The following is a 20,057-nucleotide window of genomic DNA, read 5'->3' as shown; positions in this document are numbered from 1 at the left end:
TGAGTAGAGTTATCCTCATTGTGTTGATTCGAGAGTGGTGGCATCAGTCTCAACTATCTTCATTCAGAGTGTTTTGAGGAGCGTTAAGAGGAAATCCTGATAAAAACGCATCTAAAGAGGTTTATGTACAATCTACTTTTCAGTTCATGAGAATTTTTTGAGCATTTTTTCTTTCCTTAGGAAGCTCTGAAAAACATCTGTTGGCTATGTGCTCACGGAGTTTTTAAGGGAGGTTTTGGAGAAGAATCGGAGCAGAAACTCTCCAAATCCTTCTCAAAACTCATCAAAAACTTGCAATTAAAAGAAGTGACCTGACAACTATTTTGGCATTTTCAGCTCAGAAGACACTCAACATTACAGTACATTACAATGGAAGTGAAAGGGAAAGATCAAAAGATGCCTGGGAAGTGAGCAGATATTTTTGAGCATTTTTTTTTAACATTTTTCTATGGTTTTTGCTTAAAATAACACAAGTGGTTTCATCATTATTGAAGTGGAAGAAAGAGGAAAAAGTACAGTAAAATAAGATTTCACAAAAACCTTGGGAAAACGCTAAAAAAAAGCCAATTGCAAAAACCGTTGAAAAAAGTTACAGAAATGACTTATAAAACAACACAAAAGACGCTTTAGGAACAAAAACGTCAGATTCCTGAAGCATCTTTTGTTTGAAAACCCCCCCGGATTCTTCTAAATTTAAAAGGCACCATGTGCACATAAACTTAAAATAAAAGGTGCTTCCCTGCTTCTTAATAAACTAATGTTTTATTGGCTCAAAATTCTGGAGGTGGGCAACAATCGTCTATCCGTCTGAAAACACCAATTACGGTATAATGTGAATTGTTGCTTTCTTCATTGTGAAAGTGATGTCATGTAAACTGTTATGTAATGTATAATGTGCAGTAGTGCTATATATGGTTTCCAGACCATAGGGAAAAATATAGTTAAGAGATGGGACAAGCCCACGGTGGGAGAGGTTAGAGTGTATGAAAAGTGACTGTTTCCTGTGCTACATCAGATAATGCCCAATGCATGAGTAGAGGAGATCTATGGTCTGAAAGGTTGTCAAGGCCACGTGCAGTGGGTGACCTGTGGCAAACAGGGGAAAGGACGATGAAACTCAGATGGCGTGATCTGAAGAAACTGATTGAGATACAGATCGAAGGAATGCATTAGTTCCAGTGGCCAACCTTAGCATTGGAGTGGTCTGATCACAAAGGTCCAGGGAGAAGGACAATTAGCATTCAGGCCCCGAATGACTTGCCAATTCTAAATGTAATGGGCTAAGATCTAATAATTCAAGAAACAAGGTGAGTTTTCCGGGTGAGACTTCTCCAGTGCCTGAAAACATGAAGCTTGACACCAACCATACCGGTAAATATGGTCCTCTAGAAGGAGAATCAGACTTGGAACTCATGGGAATATAAAATGGATTTCCCAGACTTACTGTAATCTTGGATTAGGTTGTGTTGAAATTGGCAGGACCTGTGAGAACAGGAACATACCAGATGTATCTGAAGAATGTGTGCTTAAAGAAACTATTACCGTAATGTATGAGGAGTTGTGTACCCGCTATCTGGTGTATGCAGTTGTCATTGAAAGACTGTTCAGTAAAGCTCAATTGCTTAAAAAGAAGTGGTGGCCTCCTTGTCGAAAAGAGCTAACATCAGGTCCTGGCCAGCCAAAGACATTGGCAACATGCTGCCTACATGAGCATGGCGCCCGTACAACACGAACGCACAGACCCAGGCAGGTGTGCTGGGGAGCAGCGCCTTGTCAACGACCACTGCCCCGCGCCACATTACATGAACACAGCCTTTACTGTTAACCCTCTAATTGTTTTTTCCTGGGTGAAGATCTGACTAACTAAATCTTTAAACTGCAGAGGTAACAAGTGGTAAAAAGTATTGCTCATAGGGAATGCACTGGAAGCCTTCTGAAAAGCAACACTTCCAAATATTTCCTTGTGTTTAACTCTGCAATGATCATGATGGCGAAACCATGCGAACAAAATGCACATTCAAGGGGTTGAAGGTACATGGAGGAGATATGGATTGACCTCCTAAGGCTAGGTCCACATTTCCGTTGTTTTGCATCAGTCACATGCGTTGCTTGACGCTTGTGACTGATGCGTTGTACGACGGATGACAAGAATTGGAATTCATTGTCATCATAAAGCGGATTCCGTTGTAAAACGTGAGAGAGAAAACGATCAGCTGATCGTTCACAATAGCCGGCCGCCGGCTTTTGAGAGCGATCAGATGATCTCGCGGTGGCCGGCTAATGAGAGCGATCAGCTGATCGTCACAATAGCCAGCCACCGGCTTTTGAGAGCGAACAGATGATCGTTCACAATAGCCGGCCGCCGGCTTTTGAGAGCGAACAGATGATCGCTCTCATTAGCCGGCCACCGTGAGATCAGCTGATTGCTCACAGAAGCTGGGCGCCGGCTGATCAGCTGATCGCTCACACAAGGCGGCTGCTGAGCGATCAGCTGATCGTTCGGCCACCAAGAGAGAGCATGAGCAGCGAAAACAAAAGGATTCCGCTGCTCAAAAAATGCTACATGCTACGTTCCTGCCGCCCGACAGTCAGTTATTCCACGACTGATCAGTCGGGCGGCGGATGCAACGCAAGGGCATCAGTCACAATCCGCCGCTCATACAAGTTTATTGGAAACAACGGAATCCGACAAATGGATTGCATTGTTTATCAGAGCGGCAGATTGTGACTGATCATAAACCACGGAAATGTGGACCTAGCCTTAAAGAGTAACCTTTAACATTTACATGTATGAATATTAATTATATTACCAATATAAAAGTAATAGCAACCTTATATATATAGAACCCCGGGACAACGTAAGCTTTATGTCTAAATTTTAACTTTCTTCGATCCTTTTGCATCAGAGACACAACAATCTGACACTTCTTGCTGGTGTCACCATCTGGAGCTTTCAGCGTGATAGGGTACTGAGGGTTCATCCAAAACGTGTCTGTAAAAGGGAAATTTACTACATGAGACATATAGCAATAGTAAATGCAGTGAAAAATTCATAATACAATATATTCCATCACAATCACCATGGACCATTAATTAATACATTTTTGAACATTCACTAACAGTGACAAGGAAAAGGACAAGAAAGGCGAATACAGTCCGGATTTATCATGCAAAAAACATTTATTACAATATATAAATACATGGAGCAAGAGATATAGGTACAAACGATAAAAATCATTGGTGAATACTATATGCAGAGGACTGACAGATATCTCACTCAAAATAAACCATCAGCTATGCTAAAGATCACATCATAATTAACAATTAGAGATGAAGCTAAGGCAATGAGTTAACATATACCATGTCAGTAAGTGCTCAGGTACAAAGTCAAATATCTAATACAACCAGGCCATATAATAACCATAATAACTATCTGCCTAGGTCAGGCTCATACTGTAAGAAATGGGACTATAGGGCAATATATACCATAGAGTAAAAATGATAGATGTCTAAAAAGACAACACAAAATCCACAATATGAGGCCAATTAGCAATTACCAGTGCAATACATGATATGCACTAGTATGACCCAATAACATAGTATGCATATAGAAAAAAGGGCTAAGCTGCTAGCAGCAAGAATAGAGCTACAATTCAGTAACGAAATTACAGGAAGAGTAGTTGGCCAGAGGCGATATAGCAGTTATTACCTGAGCAGCTAGTTGGTGGAGACACTGGCAGGAGACAGCCCGACGGCCGTTTCAAAAACCTTATGATTACTTTTAACAATCCCATTATGTTATAAAATGTCAACACCAAAAAGAAAATAACGGCTGTGATGCACATGTGACATGATGAAGCAGCTGCCATTGCCCAGAAATATGTACCTGGTTAAAAAGGCGGATGGCACGCCCCTGTACTGGCTCACAAGCATATTTGAGTCTGCATACACATAAACATAGTACTTTTTTCAACGGCAGAGGGAAGCTGATTGTGCCCGTGATCAGATCCTAGCTAGAAGGGTGAAGATTTCTGCCGGGAATGCTGCTGAAAGACGGAAGAGACTGTGATCTAGCATGAGAGGTGATGGACATTGCTGAAGAGTCTAGCCTTGCTCATGTCTGTTATCTTTCACCTGCCGGGGAGGGCCCTCATCCATCTGTATTCACTGATTGTCCAGAACAGACTCTGGTCGGTAAGAAATGTTGCACAGCTTCTAGCTTCCCAGTTGCAGAAGAAAGTTCACAGAGCAGATTCCATGGGATAACAAGCTGTTTACTTCTAAGAACATGATGTAAAAATATGCACAGTCATACAGCACTGCATCAGGAAGAGAAGCCAAAACCAGGAAGAAACAAGAGACTTTTTAAAATACAGTGAGTAAGGAAACTTTACACATCGCCATCTACTGTTAGATCAGCATAAAGTCCTCCTTTGATGTGAGTCATGCTAGGACAGGAGTCATCACATGACCCTGTGCTACCATGGCAACCATCGGCTCACAGTGATGACATCACGGCACCGCCGATGGAGCCCAGTGAGTATGGATTTACCGTTTTGGGCACTTAAATCGCAATGTCACATTTTGGGATAACAGCCACGCTTGGATTACGAATCCACCTGTGGCTGTAAGGCACACATGTCTGCTGTACAAATCAGCAGTCATGTGCGCCAACCACCACCGGCTGCCGACAGCAGCTGGTAGTGATTACATTATGGGCCTTCTGTATGGAGAGCTACGTAGGACCCATTCTGTATGGAGGGCTATGTAGGACCCATTATCCTGTATGGAAGGCTATGTGGGGCCAATATTTCTGTATGGAGGGCTATGTGGGGCTCATTATTCTGTATGGAGAGCTATGTGGGGCCCATTATTCTGTATGAATAACTATGTGGGACACAAATTATTCTGTATGGAAGCCGCTGGAAAAATGATTGAGTTTCCCATAGACTTCTATTATATTTGTTAGTCGAGACGAGCACTCGAGCACTTGAACAATAAAAATTGCTTGGCTCAAGTAACGAGCACACAAGCATTTTAGGGCTCCCCCATCCCTAGTAATAAACATAAAATATGAATATTTAAGAATTTCAAATTGAGGTTTTGACTTTCTTAGGAGAATATCTGTGTGTGCAGAATTGTTATACAACTAAGTGGAAACTTCCATCTATGGTCATTTTTTTAATCTTTTCATAATTGGCTTTTTGGGCAGCACCGAGGGAACTATATCCTTCAATGTAAATCCCCTGTAAAAGAACAAGTTTTCAGTAGGGTTTAGGTATGGGGAGGAAGGGCCTTGGTCATTATTCTTCATTTATAAATTGGTTGCCACTACTTGCGCAAACCCTTCTCATTCCCCATGTGTGCCCCATAAAAGTAAAGCCTATGCTCACCTCTGGTTCCAGTAATGTTGGAACTTGTGTTCCCAGGGACCCTGTAACATTGTTATGAAACCTGAGCACCGCAGCCAATCGGCGCTGGCTTCTTGTGACTCGCCGCTGGACGATTAAGTAAGTAACAATAGGTGAGTGCTATAGCTGCTGCTCATTCCTTTTAATTAATCCTGTATCTGAAGTCGGGACATGAAAAGCCAGCATTGATTGGTTGCAAGTCATAACAATGTCACATGGGCCCCGGGAATGTGAGTTTGACATTGCTGTAAGTGTGCCGACATCGGAGGTGAGTATGGGCTTTTTTATTTTTATGAGGGCGCACATTGGGAATGAGAAGGAGTTGTCCAAGTAGTGGACAACCCTTTTAAGGCCTTTACTGGCTGCCGAGCAGTGGAGACTTTGATGCTGCGATGGAGCATTCTTCTGCAGAAAAACACAAAAATTTTACTGTATCACTGCTGGAAGAAAATGTTTTCCAAACATTGGAAATGAGGTTTGGAGTTAATGTTGAGTCCATCTTCTACCTGAAAAGGTCCAACTAGCTCATTTTTACTAATCCCAGCCCATAGCAGGACCCCACCTCCAATTTGCTGGTGTCTGAGTGGGAGTGGAGATCTAGTCCCATTACTGATCCAGCCACGGCCCATCTATCTGCTCTGTCAGGAGTCACTTTTATCTCATCAGTCCTTAAAATCTGTGAACACTCTGTCTACAGATATTTCTTGGCTGTGTTGGTGTTTCCACTTCTGTGTCTTGCTTAGTGGTGGTCGGAGTCATCCTCCTCGCGTTGGTCGCGTCTGTGAGCACTGATCATCTTCTACTTCTGTGTCTTGCTCAGTTGTTGTTAGTTTCAGCCTCCTCACCTCAGCTGTGTCTCTGAAAACTGATCACTTTGTACTGTGTCTTGTTCATTGGTGGTCGGGCTCAGTCTCCTCACCTTGTCAGTTTCTCTGCAAACTGATCGCCTTGTACTTCTGTGTCTTGCTCAGTGGTGGTTGGGCTCAGCCTCCTCACCTTGGTCGTGTCTCTGAGCGCTAAACACCTTGTACTTCTGTGTCTTGCTCAATGGTGGTTGGACTCAGCCACTTCACCTCGGCCATGTCTCTGAGCACTGAACATCTTGTACTTCTGGCCCTCCAGGAAGGGTACAGTTCTGGAATATTACAGCACTGGAGGATAATAGACTCTGAAATTCTTCATGTTTGAGTCTTCTTCTCTTTATGTCGTCTTTATTCTTAGCAACCTATTTGTGACCCTGTGATCGCGCCCCAATATCTTAGCAATTTATAGAGTGCTGCATCCCTCTGTAAGACTTGTAACAATTTGAAGACTTTTTAGTTAAATATCTTTCGTGACCCAGTTTGGCTAAGTAGAATAAGCTGCCTAATAATTCTGCACACTATAATAAAGAACATTGTATCCTTAGTCCGCATCCCTTATTACACAAATACACATCACCTGATCTGCTTTATTATTATTATTTTATTATTATTGTTTATTTATAGAGCACCATTGATTCCATGGTGCTGTACATGAGGGGGTTACATACAGAATACATATACAAGTTACAATAGACAGACTGGTACAGAGGGAAGAGGGCCCTGCCCTTGCGGGCTTACATCCTAAAGGATTTTGGGGAGGAGACAGTAGGTGGGGTGTAGGTGGGGCGGCAGCTCCGCACGGTGGTGGGGCGGCAGCTCCGCACGGTGGTGGGGCGGCAGCTCCGCACGGTGGTGGGGCGGCAGCTCCGCACGGTGGTGGGGCGGCAGCTCCGCACGATGGTGGGGCAGTGGCGTCATTGTAGATTATAGGCATTTCTGAACAGATGAGTTTTCAGAGTCCGTTTGAAGTTTGCAAGTGTAGTAGATAGTCTGATGTGTTGAGGCAGTGAGTTCCAGGAGACTGGGGATGCTCGGGAGAAGTCTTGGAGTCGGTTGCATGAGGAGCGAATGAGAGAGGAGGAGAGAAGGAGATCTTGGGAGGACCGGAGGTTACGTTTTGGAGTGTAGCGAGAGATTAGTTCAGAGATATATGGAGGAGACAGATTATGGATAGCTTTGTAGGTCAGGGTTAGTAGTTTGAATTGGATACGATAGACGATTGGGAGCCAGTGGAGGGTCTTGCAGAGAGGAGAAGCGGGGTGGTATTGAGGAGAGAGGTGGATCATTCGGGCAGCAGAGTTAAGGATGGACTGGAGAGGGGCGAGTGTGTTAGCAGGGAGACCACAGTGGAGGATGTTGCAGTAGTCGATGCGGGAGATTATGAGGGCATGCACTAGCATTTTTGTAGATTGGGGATTGAGGAAAGGGCGGATTCTGGAGATATTTTTGAGTTGAAAACGGCAGGAGGTGGTGAGGGATTGGATGTGCGGTATGAAGGACAGGGCAGAGTCAAAGGTCACTCCGAGGCACCGAACTTTGGGTGCTGGGGAGAGCGTGATGTTATTAATTGTAATGGATAGGTCAGGTGGAGAGTGTAGGGGAGATGGAGGAAAGATGATCAGTTCAGTTTTGGCCACGTTAAGCTTTAGAAAGCGAGAGGAAAAGAAGGAAGATATAGCAGATAGGCACTCTGGGATTCTGGACAGCAGAGATGTGACATCTGGACCAGAGAGGTAGATCTGAGTGTCATCAGCATATAGGTGGTACTGAAAGCCATGGGACTTTATGATTTGTCCCAGGCCAAATGTATAGATAGAAAAAAGTAAGGGTCCCAGGACAGAGCCTTGAGGGACACCAACAGAGAGAGAACGGGATGAAGAGGTTGTGTGGGAATGGGAGACACTAAAAGTGCGGTTGGAGAGGTATGAAGAGATCCAAGAGAGGGCGAGATCTCTGACACCAAGGGAAGAGAGGATCTGTAGTAGCAGGGAGTGGTCAACAGTGTCAAAGGCTGAGGATAGGTCTAGAAGTAGGAGTACAGAGAAGTGGTTGTTAGCTTTGGCGGTAAGTAAGTCATTTGTGATTTTAGTCAGGGCAGTTTCAGTGGAATGATGTGGACGGAAGCCGGACTGTAGGTTGTCAAAGAGAGAGTTAGAGGAGAGGTGGGAGGAAAGTTCAGCATGGACGTGCTGTTCCAGGAGTTTTGAGGCAAGTGGGAGTAGCGATATGGGTCGATAGCTGGTAGTAGAGGTTGGGTCGAGGGAAGGTTTCTTTAGGATAGGTGTGACTGTTGCATGCTTAAAGGCAGAAGGGAAGGTACCAGTTGTTAGAGATAGGTTGAAGAGATGGGATAAGGCTGGAATAAGGATAGTGGTGAGGTTGGGGAGGAGGTGGGATGGGATGGGGTCAAGTGCGCATGTGGTGAGGTGTGCTTTTGAGAGAAGATGTGCAAGCTCTCCTTCGGTGATGGTGGGGAGGAAGTTTATGGGGGAGGAGCAGTGGTCTGTTATATGAAGGGGTTGTGGTGGTTCAGCAGAAAAGACTTGTCTGGTTTGGTCGATCTTTTCTTTGAAATATGTGGCAAATTCTTCTGCGGAGATGAGGGAGGTTGGAGGGGGCAGCGGTGGGCGAAGGAGGGAGGTAAAAGTGTTAAATAGCTGTTTGGGGTTGTGTGTTAAAGAGGATATGAGGTTTTTGAAGTAATTCTGTTTAGCAGAGGTAAGGGCCAAGCGAAATGTGTGAATTGTATTTTTGAATGTGGTGAAGTCTTCCTGGGAGTGCGTTTTCTTCCAGTGCCGCTCTGCGGCTCTAGACACTTGCCGTAGTTTTTTAGTGAGGCTGTTGTGCCAGGGTTGTCTATTGATTCGTCTTGCTCTGCCGTTCACAAGAGGAGCGACTGAATTGACTCGCCCACCCCAGGGCTATGGGACACCCGGTGCCGGGCCGGACTAGTCCGGTGGTAGTCAGTGGTGGCTGGGCCCGGCTCCGTGGCCCTGGTGGGTGTCAGTAAAATATGTGGCTTGCTTGTTAATGGTTGTGTTCGTGACGCCACCTGTGGTATGCGGCTAATAAGCCGCCGCTGCTGTGTGAGGCCTCCGGGATGGTGTTATGGCAGCAATGGTGGTACTGCTCCCCACAGGTGGAGCAATGCCCGGGGCACAGTTGGTGCTTGTAAGTGTCTATGCAGATGAAATGACAGAGGCAACTCCAAGGGTGCAGTTCAAGTTCTTTACTCACAGTTCTTGTCACAGCTGTAGCAGGACCCTCGGACTGCTGGGACCACTGTCAGGGACCTCCGCCTTCTGGGTGATTCAGAGCGCGAAATCCGGTACCCTCCTTTTAGTGTCTCCTTCTCTGCTGTCTTCACTAGCCTTGCCTTAGTTAAGATGGACCTGGCTTGGCCTCCATTACAGCCTCCAGGCTGGGGGGGTCACCTGTCGGCTGATTACCCCTTTTCTGAAGGTCTGCTCTGGGTTCTGGCCCTGGGAGCTTACAACGTCCCTGGGCCTCGGTTTTTACTGTTTGGAGATTGTCTTTGCACTCCTCCAGTCTCTAGGGACCGTCCCCTGTCGCAGCTAATCACTCCACCGATGTCACTGTGGACCAGGCCACCGCAGCCTGCAGCTACTCGTAGCGCCTCTGGGCCCTCGGCTTCGGTACCCAACAAGGACTGCTCGTGGTACCTACAGGACTACCCGCGGCCCTGCGACTCCTTCTGTCTCTGCGTGGTGTCACCTGGACCTCTGGGTCCCAGGATCTTCACCAGGAAGCGTCTCCTTCAGTTCCTCTGCTCCTGACTGACTTGGAGCCTTTCTTTCCTTCTTTCTTTCTTTCTTTCCTCCTTGCCTGCCTCCAGCAGGCCTCCTCCTCCCTCCTTGCTCTCGTTCTTCTTCCCCAACTACATGCTGGCTCCTCACTCTCTCACTCCCTGAGGTAAACTGAAACTAACTTGACCTTCCTTTCTCTATCTGCTCTCTGGTGGCTCCTCCCACCTCCCCAGTTGCTAAGCTACCACCCTATGGGAGCAGGGATGGGTCTTACAGCCCCTCTCAGCATGCAGCATGGGAGGGTTGCCTGCCACTTTCCCTGGTCCTGTGTGTCCCTAGCAACGGGTGTAGTGTGAATTTACCAGGGGACCGGAGTTCACTCTCTTCCTCTCCCAGAATGGGGCATCACACCGCAGATGGGGTGCAATGACCTGTGGCGACGGAAGCCTCAGGGGCGCCACACTCCCCCACAGCAAATCCCAGCACGTCCTCGGGCTGAAAAACAACAAAAACATGTGGAGAAACTGCAAAACCATTTTTGTATGCAATAACATAAAACAATAAAACATTTCTTCCCTTTATGGGAGGCACATATCAGTGAACGTTGCGAACTTCTTATAAAGAAAATTCTAAGTGTGCACTTCCAGTCCATTGCACGGTTCAGGCAAATCCCCCATAATTCTGGTAGGGGGCACAACGGGTGCAACTAATTACATTTTTGGCTACTACAAGTCCAGTAGCCCGGCAGTTCGTTTCTTTCCATCAGACAATAATGGGACAATCAACCAGCCATTAAGTCCAATGGCCTGGTTACATAGGACACAAAAAACAACATACCAGCCACTAAGTCCAATGGCCTGGTAGGACATACACATACATTTCCACCGGGGCCCACATTCCAGTTCAGTGGCCCGGTAGCACATAACATGGGGGGGGTGACGTCTTCACAAAGAATCAGGGGCAGCACAGCAGGAAAGGGTGTCATCTTCGAAAAGAATTAGGGGCAAAACACGAGGGACTTCTTCAAAAAGAATGAGGGGCTATGTACAGTTCAGCTGCTTCTTACTTCTTTACATGTAGGGATTCTTCTCCAGCTCCCCACCTGGCAGCAGGTAGACAGCGGTCAGCACAGTCTGCGTCTCCTGCGTGGCTGTAGCAGACCCGCTGCAAGATGCTGCGGCCTGGGCCTGCTCTGAGGTAGTGCTGCTGGCTTGCATAGGGTTACTGGCTGGCGCGAGGCTGCTGGCTTGCAGGGGGTTACCAGCCATACGGCGCCACTCTGGCTCTTCTGGGGCTGCCTCTTTGTCTTGGCGGGCCGCGCCTGGCATGGCGGCGGCCTGGGTTGGAGTCGCTGCTGCGGTGTGGATGGGCGTCGCTCCGGCGGTGAGATCTTGGCGGGCCGCACCTGGCGTAGCTGCGGGCCGGATCGGCGTCGCCGCGTCGAGCGTCCCTCCAGGGACCGCGGGCATGGCAGCGGGGGTTGGGGCTCTCGCGCCGGCAGGGGCATTAAATGACTCACCCCTCAGTTGCATCTCCGGTGTTCTGGTGGTCGCTGTCTTGCTGCAGGGTGCTGGTATCGGAGCTGCGGTCGTGGCACGCGCGCCTGCAGGAGGACCGGGCAGGAACCCCACCTGGCAATCCGGGCTCCGCCGGCTGGGGGTGTCACTCTCTTTACCCGGCTCTGCAGCGGCTGCTGGATCTTCTCCGCTCTCCAGGACGCAGGACACAACCCGGTTCTGAGGTGCGTGTCCCGGCTCGGCCACTCCTCCTCTGGCCGCTCGTTGCTCGGCGTCCATCCTTTTAGCTTCTTCACGCGCCATCTTTTCTTCCTCCGACTTCTATGGCGGGCACCGCTTCGCGCTCTTTTCTTGGACAAGGGGGCGGGGCTTCTCTTCGCGCCCTTTCTTCTGACACGCCCCCCTTCTTCCCGCTCTCAGCAGCGCTAATGGCGGCGGTTTCTCAGTAAAGTACACAGTCTGTCACACGGTTCTTCAGGCGCACAGTACCCGGTTAGACCGGGCACGAAATCCTGTTCGTGACGCCAAAAGTTGACTCGCCCACCCCAGGGCTATGGGACACCCGGTGCCGGGCCGGACTAGTCCGACGGTAGTCAGTGGTGGCTGGGCCCGGCTCCGTGGCCCTGGTGGGTGTCAGTAAAATATGTGGCTTGCTTGTTAATGGTTGTGTTCGTGACGCCACCTGTGGTATGCGGCTAATAAGCCGCCGCTGCTGTGTGAGGCCTCCGGGATGGTGTTATGGCAGCAATGGTGGTACTGCTCCCCACAGGTGGAGCAATGCCCGGGGCACAGTTGGTGCTTGTAAGTGTCTATGCAGATGAAATGACAGAGGCAACTCCAAGGGTGCAGTTCAAGTTCTTTACTCACAGTTCTTGTCACAGCTGTAGCAGGACCCTCGGACTGCTGGGACCACTGTCAGGGACCTCCGCCTTCTGGGTGATTCAGAGCGCGAAATCCGGTACCCTCCTTTTAGTGTCTCCTTCTCTGCTGTCTTCACTAGCCTTGCCTTAGTTAAGATGGACCTGGCTTGGCCTCCATTACAGCCTCCAGGCTGGGGGGTCACCTGTCGGCTGATTACCCCTTTTCTGAAGGTCTGCTCTGGGTTCTGGCCCTGGGAGCTTACAACGTCCCTGGGCCTCGATTTTTACTGTTTGGAGATTGTCTTTGCACTCCTCCAGTCTCTAGGGACCGTCCCCTGTCGCAGCTAATCACTCCACCGATGTCACTGTGGACCAGGCCACCGCAGCCTGCAGCTACTCGTAGCGCCTCTGGGCCCTCGGCTTCGGTACCCAACAAGGACTGCTCGTGGTACCTACAGGACTACCCGCGGCCCTGCGACTCCTTCTGTCTCTGCGTGGTGTCACCTGGACCTCTGGGTCCCAGGATCTTCACCAGGAAGCGTCTCCTTCAGTTCCTCTGCTCCTGACTGACTTGGAGCCTTTCTTTCCTTCTTTCTTTCTTTCTTTCCTCCTTGCCTGCCTCCAGCAGGCCTCCTCCTCCCTCCTTGCTCTCGTTCTTCTTCCCCAACTACATGCTGGCTCCTCACTCTCTCACTCCCTGAGGTAAACTGAAACTAACTTGACCTTCCTTTCTCTATCTGCTCTCTGGTGGCTCCTCCCACCTCCCCAGTTGCTAAGCTACCACCCTATGGGAGCAGGGATGGGTCTTACAGCCCCTCTCAGCATGCAGCATGGGAGGGTTGCCTGCCACTTTCCCTGGTCCTGTGTGTCCCTAGCAATGGGTGTAGTGTGAATTTACCAGGGGACCGGAGTTCACTCTCTTCCTCTCCCAGAATGGGGCATCACACCGCAGATGGGGTGCAATGACCTGTGGCGACGGAAGCCTCAGGGGCGCCACAGAATCAATAGCTGATGTGAGAGTGGCGTTGTAGAAAATGGTGGCACTGTTTGTGTCGTGGAGTGAAGATATGGAGGACAGCGGTAGGCTAGAGTCAGAAAGGGTGTGTATGTTGATGTGTGCAAGGTTTCTGCGGGGGTGTGATACGTGCTGGACAGGGGGGGCAGGTGAGGAGGACAGGGCTGAAAAGGTCAGCAGATGGTGGTCAGATAAGGGGAGAGGGGAGGTAGTGAGGTTAGATAGAGAGCAGAGACGGGTGAAGATAAGGTCTAGTGTGTGGCCATCTTTGTGGGTGGCAGAGGCGGACAACTGAGTTAGACCAAAAGATGAGGCGAGGGAGAGGAGTTTGGAGGCTGCTGACTGGCGGGTGTCAGTAGGGATGTTGAAGTCACGCTTTATCCAATTAGCATTGACATTTAGACATCTCGGAGGTGGGAAATCTGCATAAAAATGATCATATGGTAAAAAATCCTCACTTGCCTAATAATTTTACACTTGGGAATATTTGGCAGCACCCAACGTGTCTGTTAAAGGTCCAACATAAACTTCAAAAAAAATGTAAGCTAATCTGTGCTGTATTGTTACATAAATCACCCCTACATTATTTTTTTTTGTTTTCTAACTTTTGTTCCTCTTGAATTATCCCTTTATTCTCTGCAGCTTTGTTTACATGCAGCTCAACCAAACATGACATCTTGCTAAGCCAAACCTCACAGTCACACAGTCAGAGCTGGCACCGCCCGGCCTCACTGTCCAGCCCTGCCCTCTGCCCGCCCTCTGCACACTCATTGGCTGTCAGTATTATGCCCCAGCACAGACCTCTCATCACTCCAGCAAAGATGGGCATGTTACTACATTATATGTGCGGTGGATTTGAGGGGATTGTGCTGTCACAGATATCACTGCTCTGTATTTCCAATCATCGGCAGTACAGAGCAGTGATCCTGCTTCTCTAATCTGTGACAGCACAATTACCTCACATCCACTGCATATATAATGTAGTAATGTGCCCATCCCTGTCCCCATACTATAGTAATGTGCTCATCCCTGTCCCCATACTATAGTAATGTGCCCATCTCTGTTCCCATAATATGGTAATGTGCCTATCCCTGTCCCCATACTATAGTAATGTGCCCATCCCTGTTCCCATACTATAGTAATGTGCCCATCCATGTCCCCGTAATATAGTAATGTGCCCATCCCTGTCCCCGTAATATAGTAATGTGCCCATCCCTGTCCCCGTACTATAGTAATGTGCCCATCCCTGTTCCCATACTATAGTAATGTGCCCATCCCTGTCCCCATACTATAGTAATGTGCCCATCCCTGTCCCCATACTATAGTAATGTGCCCATCCCTGTCCCAATACTATAGTAATGTGCCCATTTCTGTCCCCATAATATAGTAATGTGCCCATCCCTATCCCCATACTATAGTAATGTGCCCTTCCCAGTCCCCATACTATAGTAATGTGCCCATCCCTGTCCCCATACTATAGTAATGTGCCCATTTCTGTCCCCATAATATAGTAATGTGCCCATCCCTGTCCCCATAATATAATAATGTGCCCATCCCTATCCCCATACTATAGTAATGTGCCCATCCCTGTCCCAATACTATAGTAATGTGCCCATTTCTGTCCCCATAATATAGTAATGTGCCCATCCCTTTCCCCATAATATAATAATGTGCCCATCCCTATCCCCATACTATAGTAATGTGCCCTTCCCAGTCCCCATACTATAGTAATGTGCCGATCACTGCCCCCGTAATATAGTAATGTGCCCATCCCTGTCCCCATAATATGGTAATGTGCCTATCCCTGTCCCCATACTATAGTAATGTGCTCATCCATGTCTCCATAATATAGTAATGTGCTCATCCCTGTCCCCGTAATGGTAATGTGCCCATCCCTGTCCCCATAATATGGTAATGTGCCTATCCCTGTCCCCATACTATAGTAATGTGCTCATCCATGTCTCCATAATATAGTAATGTGCCCATCCCTGTCCCCGCAATATGGTAATGTGCCCATCCCTGTCCCAATATTATAGTAATGTGCCCATTTCTGTCCCCATAATATAGTAATGTGCCCATCCCTGTCCCCATAATATAGTAATGTGCCCATCCCTGTCCCCATAATATAATAATGTGCCCATCCCTATCCCCATACTATAGTAATGTGCCCTTACCAGTCCCCATAATATAGTAATGTCCCCTTTCCTTGTGCCCATCCTGTAGTAATGTCCTTTTTGGCTCCTCTTCTTGTAGCAATGCTCTCTCCTGTAGAATTGCCCCCTAGTCTGCCATTCTTCACACACACAAAAAAACAAACACAAATCCTTCTCACTTGTCCTCGTTCCCTTGGTGCCCTGTGTCCTGCCTCTTGCGGCCGCAGCCCCCTCCTTGCTGATCGCTGGTGCAGGGCCCATGCAGTCAGCACTTTATATCAGATGACTAATTCCTGGGCGCTCTGCAGAGCCGAGCTGTGTATACAACTTCTCCAGTGATCTGCTGCTGGCCTCTGATTGGCCATCGGCTGATCACAGCTGTATACAGTGCTCCCATCTGTGCAGTGCCAGTGAATCAGTCAAATGATATACAGCGCTGACTGCACAGCCTCAGCACATGCAGCGTTCAGCAAGGGGGCCAGTAGCCTGTGTGCCGCCAGTGTGGCGCCCCTGACCTGGTCAGGCACCACTGAGTACTGCACCCATGCTGGGGACAGTACAACACAGGTAATCCAGAAGGCTGACCGGGGTGTGGAACACAGGCGCATAGTGATCAGGTCTCACACATGTACCCATGAGAGGACCCCTGGGGATCCCAGGAGGGGGCAAGCCTTCACCTTCACTGGAATAGTGGAGGGGGTAGAGCCTCCATCTCCTCTCAAGGGGTGTGGTGGAGAGTCTGGTTGCTAGGTGGCGTAGGCAAGAACAGGAGAGGAGGAGCAGTGAGCCAGTTCAGTGTAGAGTCCAGGGAGCTCAAGTGAGGAGCAGATCCCTGGAGCTGTGCAATCTGACAGCGTCCGCGCAGTGGCTACAGACGGGGGAGAACGGTCAACTAGGAGTGCTACCTGAAAGCCAGCTTCAGCTAGGGAGTGCAACGGAGTGGGAAGTAAGGAGACTGCTAGAGAGCACCAGGCCCAACCGGGCGGCAGATCCCGAAGCGAAGATAGATCCAGCTTTCTTCTGCTAAACCTGCCGGTGTGGGGCTCTCAAAGCCCACACCACAACACCACAAAAGCCGCAGCCACGTAACCACAGTGAGGGCCCATAGGTCACAGGAGGCAAGAAGCTGGAGTGGCCTGGTCCGGGGAACAAGCAAACGGCAAACAAAAGGGGGAGAGAGGCTGCAGCATCTTCCCTGGGCGACCCCCATAGGGACTAAAAGTCGGGGTCACCCCAAACCACCAAGGGCTAAGGAAGGCGAGTCAGTAGTCACCCTCATAAAGTCAGCCTGAAGGATACCTGGTTCCCATCTGGTTCATCTCAGCTACGCCCGGGCTACTCACCCTGCCATCAAATGTGAGTAAAGCCCTTGAAAGACAATTCTGCCTGTGTGGAGTTATTCTGCGCCTTGTGGTACTACAAACCTACACCGGGCCCTGGGGCTTGCCTCACTCTCAGGAGGCTATTCCAACTAACTGCACACACCATCAGCCCCAGGCGTCCCCTAACCTGCAGTGGCGGTCCCCACTGACCGCGATACTGAGAGTGGCGTCACGATCAAAACAGAAGATTTCCTACCAGTGACGGAGATCCAGCAACGTGGAGTCCCTGAAGGTAACGCACCGACACCGACACACCACCTGTGGGGCTTCACACCAGCAGCATGGGGGCTGAATGCAGCGTACAGGTAGCGAGACCCTTGCACTATGAAATGTGGGGAGGGTGCGGGGAAGGGGGCGGGGACTCTGGCGCCATGTACATGCCCAGCAGGGTGGCTACATGACGTCGGCTGTGATGCCCATCTACAAGGTGAGCATAAGCTCCTGCCCTGTCGTCGTGACATCACAGGAAGCAGCAAAATCCCGGCAGGAGCGGTCACATGACTGCCCGGAGCTAGGGGAGAGGAGTTGACAGCAGGGCAGGTAGGTAGTCGCTATCTACTTACCTGCCTCAATGTACTGTAGCCCAATAGTGTAATGACAATGTGACGCCCTGGACTAGCCAGGTAGTCACAGGTAGTCCCTTACACAAACACCTTCCCCTAAAAAGGTACCAGCAGCCAACCTTAAAACCCTGAGTCACTCCTCTCAGGTTCTGATGTTCACACCCAGGGGCGGAGCCAGGTGGTTGGCCACGCCCACCAAGGAGTTTGGATGGCCTGAGGTGGGGAAAACAGAGAGTCGAGCTTTGGAGGTGAAAGGGAGAGGAAAGGAGAGGAGTAGGAAGATAGTTAGGAGGAGAAGACGTCTGTCAGGGATCTGGGTCGGAGCCCGGATACCCTGTGTCCAGGAGGCAGATGGTGGTGGCTGCCTGCAGGAGCTGGGATTACAGCCGGTGGAACCTTAAGGGACCGGGACCGGGTAGTGGCCCGTCGGTACCGAATCGAGGAACCGATTGGAAACCGGAGCACCAGGAGGGGTACTCAGACCCAGTACGAGGCCCAGAAACCACTGGACCGAGTCGAATTCACTGATTGGGGGATAGGGATAGAATGCCACCGCCCAGGCATCGAGATCTCAAAGGGCAGCGTCTGCGGGCGAACGGGCTCTACCGACACACAAAGCTGGGGAGCGGACTACCGTTGCTCAGGCATAGGAGTCACTATTCTACCAAAAGTGAGGTGCAGGAGAAAGGCGGAAACTACCAACCTGAAAAAGGGGAGAAGCGCAGCCAACTGCGGGCACCGTCCACCATCTTGTTTGGTTTACCAGAGACTCCAGTGTGTCTGTAATAGTGAGTACAGCAGTGCCCTCGGGCCGCGCACCGCACTGCACCGCACCGACATGCCAGAACGCATCCCCCTCCCCAGCCACAGCACCTTCGGGCCCCGGGACCATCACCCCCCTACCCACGGAGGGGTCAATACCAAGCTGCGCAACACCGTCGGGGGGAGCCTAGTCAACGGCAGCGGTGGTGTCCATCCATTCACCACAACCCGTGGGTGGCACCACGAACTTAACCCCCAAAAACAACCGGGGCTTCGGCCGTGGACCACCCCACCGAACACCACCCCTCACGTAGTGCCAGCATCCCTTCAGAGCGACTGACCCCTGGGTCCGCGAGGAGCTTGAGCCACCCACCGATGAGCGCGAATCCGAGTGGCTCGGCAGCCGGCCGAGCCCCGGGGCGGTACAACAAGAAAAAGGCAAAATAAGCCGGAATAACCCCTTTGGTTTGCCGCGTTTGGAGAAATGTCTGGGAATGTATCAGGAATACAAGTGTTCCTACCTGAAGAAGTATTCCCCCCAGACGAGCTTCCTTTTTTCCAGCTCCCATTGTATTCGGTCAGGCACCACTTATAGTTGTCACCACAGCAGATCTCACTCATGGTGACGTCACATATCTGTACTTCTGTATACTCTTTCACAAACTCAGAGAACGCCATCCTGCAAATAACCAAATATGGATTTTTCCAGATTTTCCAAATTTATCATACCTAAATAACAATTTTAGGATGGAAATGATGTGAGGTGTGGTATGGTCTTGTTCTGGGGGTCCATGTCAAAGCACCAAATGTAAGATCGGTATGTAATTATTAAGCAGCACTTAGCTAGGTAGATTTAAAAGGGACCTTGGAACAAGTTGGGATTGTCCAAAGTAGACCTGATAGGCAATGATTAAGCAGGCAACTGTTAAAGGATGGATTTGGCAACAGACTGTCTAAAAGGGGCAATGTCAAGCGCTGTTCATGGGGGAGAACTGCTTGGTGTAAGCTGCCAACTCACCAAAACTCTCCATCTTCTTTCTGAGAGTTGAGATCTGCTCTTATTAAAGGATCCAGTTTGTTCCACTCTTCAGATCTGAGAGGACATGAAAAAATAATGCCATTGCAACAACAGACAACAAGGTCCAGTTGATGTACAATTTCAGTCAAATATGACTATTGTGCCCCCCCCACCCCAAACTATGCATGCTCCGGTGAGAGTGCTTGCTTATTTAGTAGGAGAGAGGGAAAAATTACGGGTGTGGTAGATATTTAACCTTACAATCTGCTAATACCAGGAGTCCCTGAATCCTAACAGCTGTATGCATGTCTGATAGACATAACAAAGGTTAGTAATAGCAATATTAGATATCCGGGAGAATGGTTATCATTTGGACTTGAATTTTGGTGCCCAAGGGGACAGTCCCCGTGCCATCTCTGGCTGTTTAATCTGATAAATGCCCTGATTGATATTGATCACAGCATTTAGGGGGCTTGGGGAGGGAGTACGCCTCCCTCCGATTGGTGGCCCAACGTCATCATCGCGAGAGCTCAATCGTTGACATGGTGATTCGAGGTCATCATAACGACCTGCCGGTCAACAAGCTACGGAATGCCTTTAAGATTTTGACTGGAGCATGATCTCAGAGGCTTCTGTCAATACAGCACTGACAGAAATAATGTACTGCAATCCTAGTGCGCTGCAATACATTATATCAGAGATAAGATCAATAATAGTGATAGGCGGACCCGCAGATATCCATGATC

General features: G+C 49.2%; 1 protein-coding gene across 1 annotated transcript in view; it reads right to left on the bottom strand.

Annotated features, from left to right (window-relative positions):
• Positions 1-20,057, bottom strand: part of LOC142295959 (calpain-2 catalytic subunit-like) — a 108,298-nt gene that overhangs the window by 16,736 nt on the left and 71,505 nt on the right. The window contains exons 8-10 of the mRNA XM_075339098.1: positions 19,312-19,386; positions 18,815-18,972; positions 2,832-2,992 (exon numbers count right to left, since the gene is read on the bottom strand). Of these exons, the coding sequence (XP_075195213.1) occupies positions 2,832-2,992; positions 18,815-18,972; positions 19,312-19,386 (394 nt within the window). The remainder of the gene's footprint in view (positions 1-2,831; positions 2,993-18,814; positions 18,973-19,311; positions 19,387-20,057) is intronic.

The sequence above is a fragment of the Anomaloglossus baeobatrachus genome, chromosome 3, assembly GCF_048569485.1.
Source record: "Anomaloglossus baeobatrachus isolate aAnoBae1 chromosome 3, aAnoBae1.hap1, whole genome shotgun sequence".
Classification (NCBI taxonomy): Eukaryota; Metazoa; Chordata; class Amphibia; order Anura; family Aromobatidae; genus Anomaloglossus; species Anomaloglossus baeobatrachus.
Note: the sequence above shows the minus strand (reverse complement) of the source record. Positions and strands in the feature narration are given on the sequence as shown.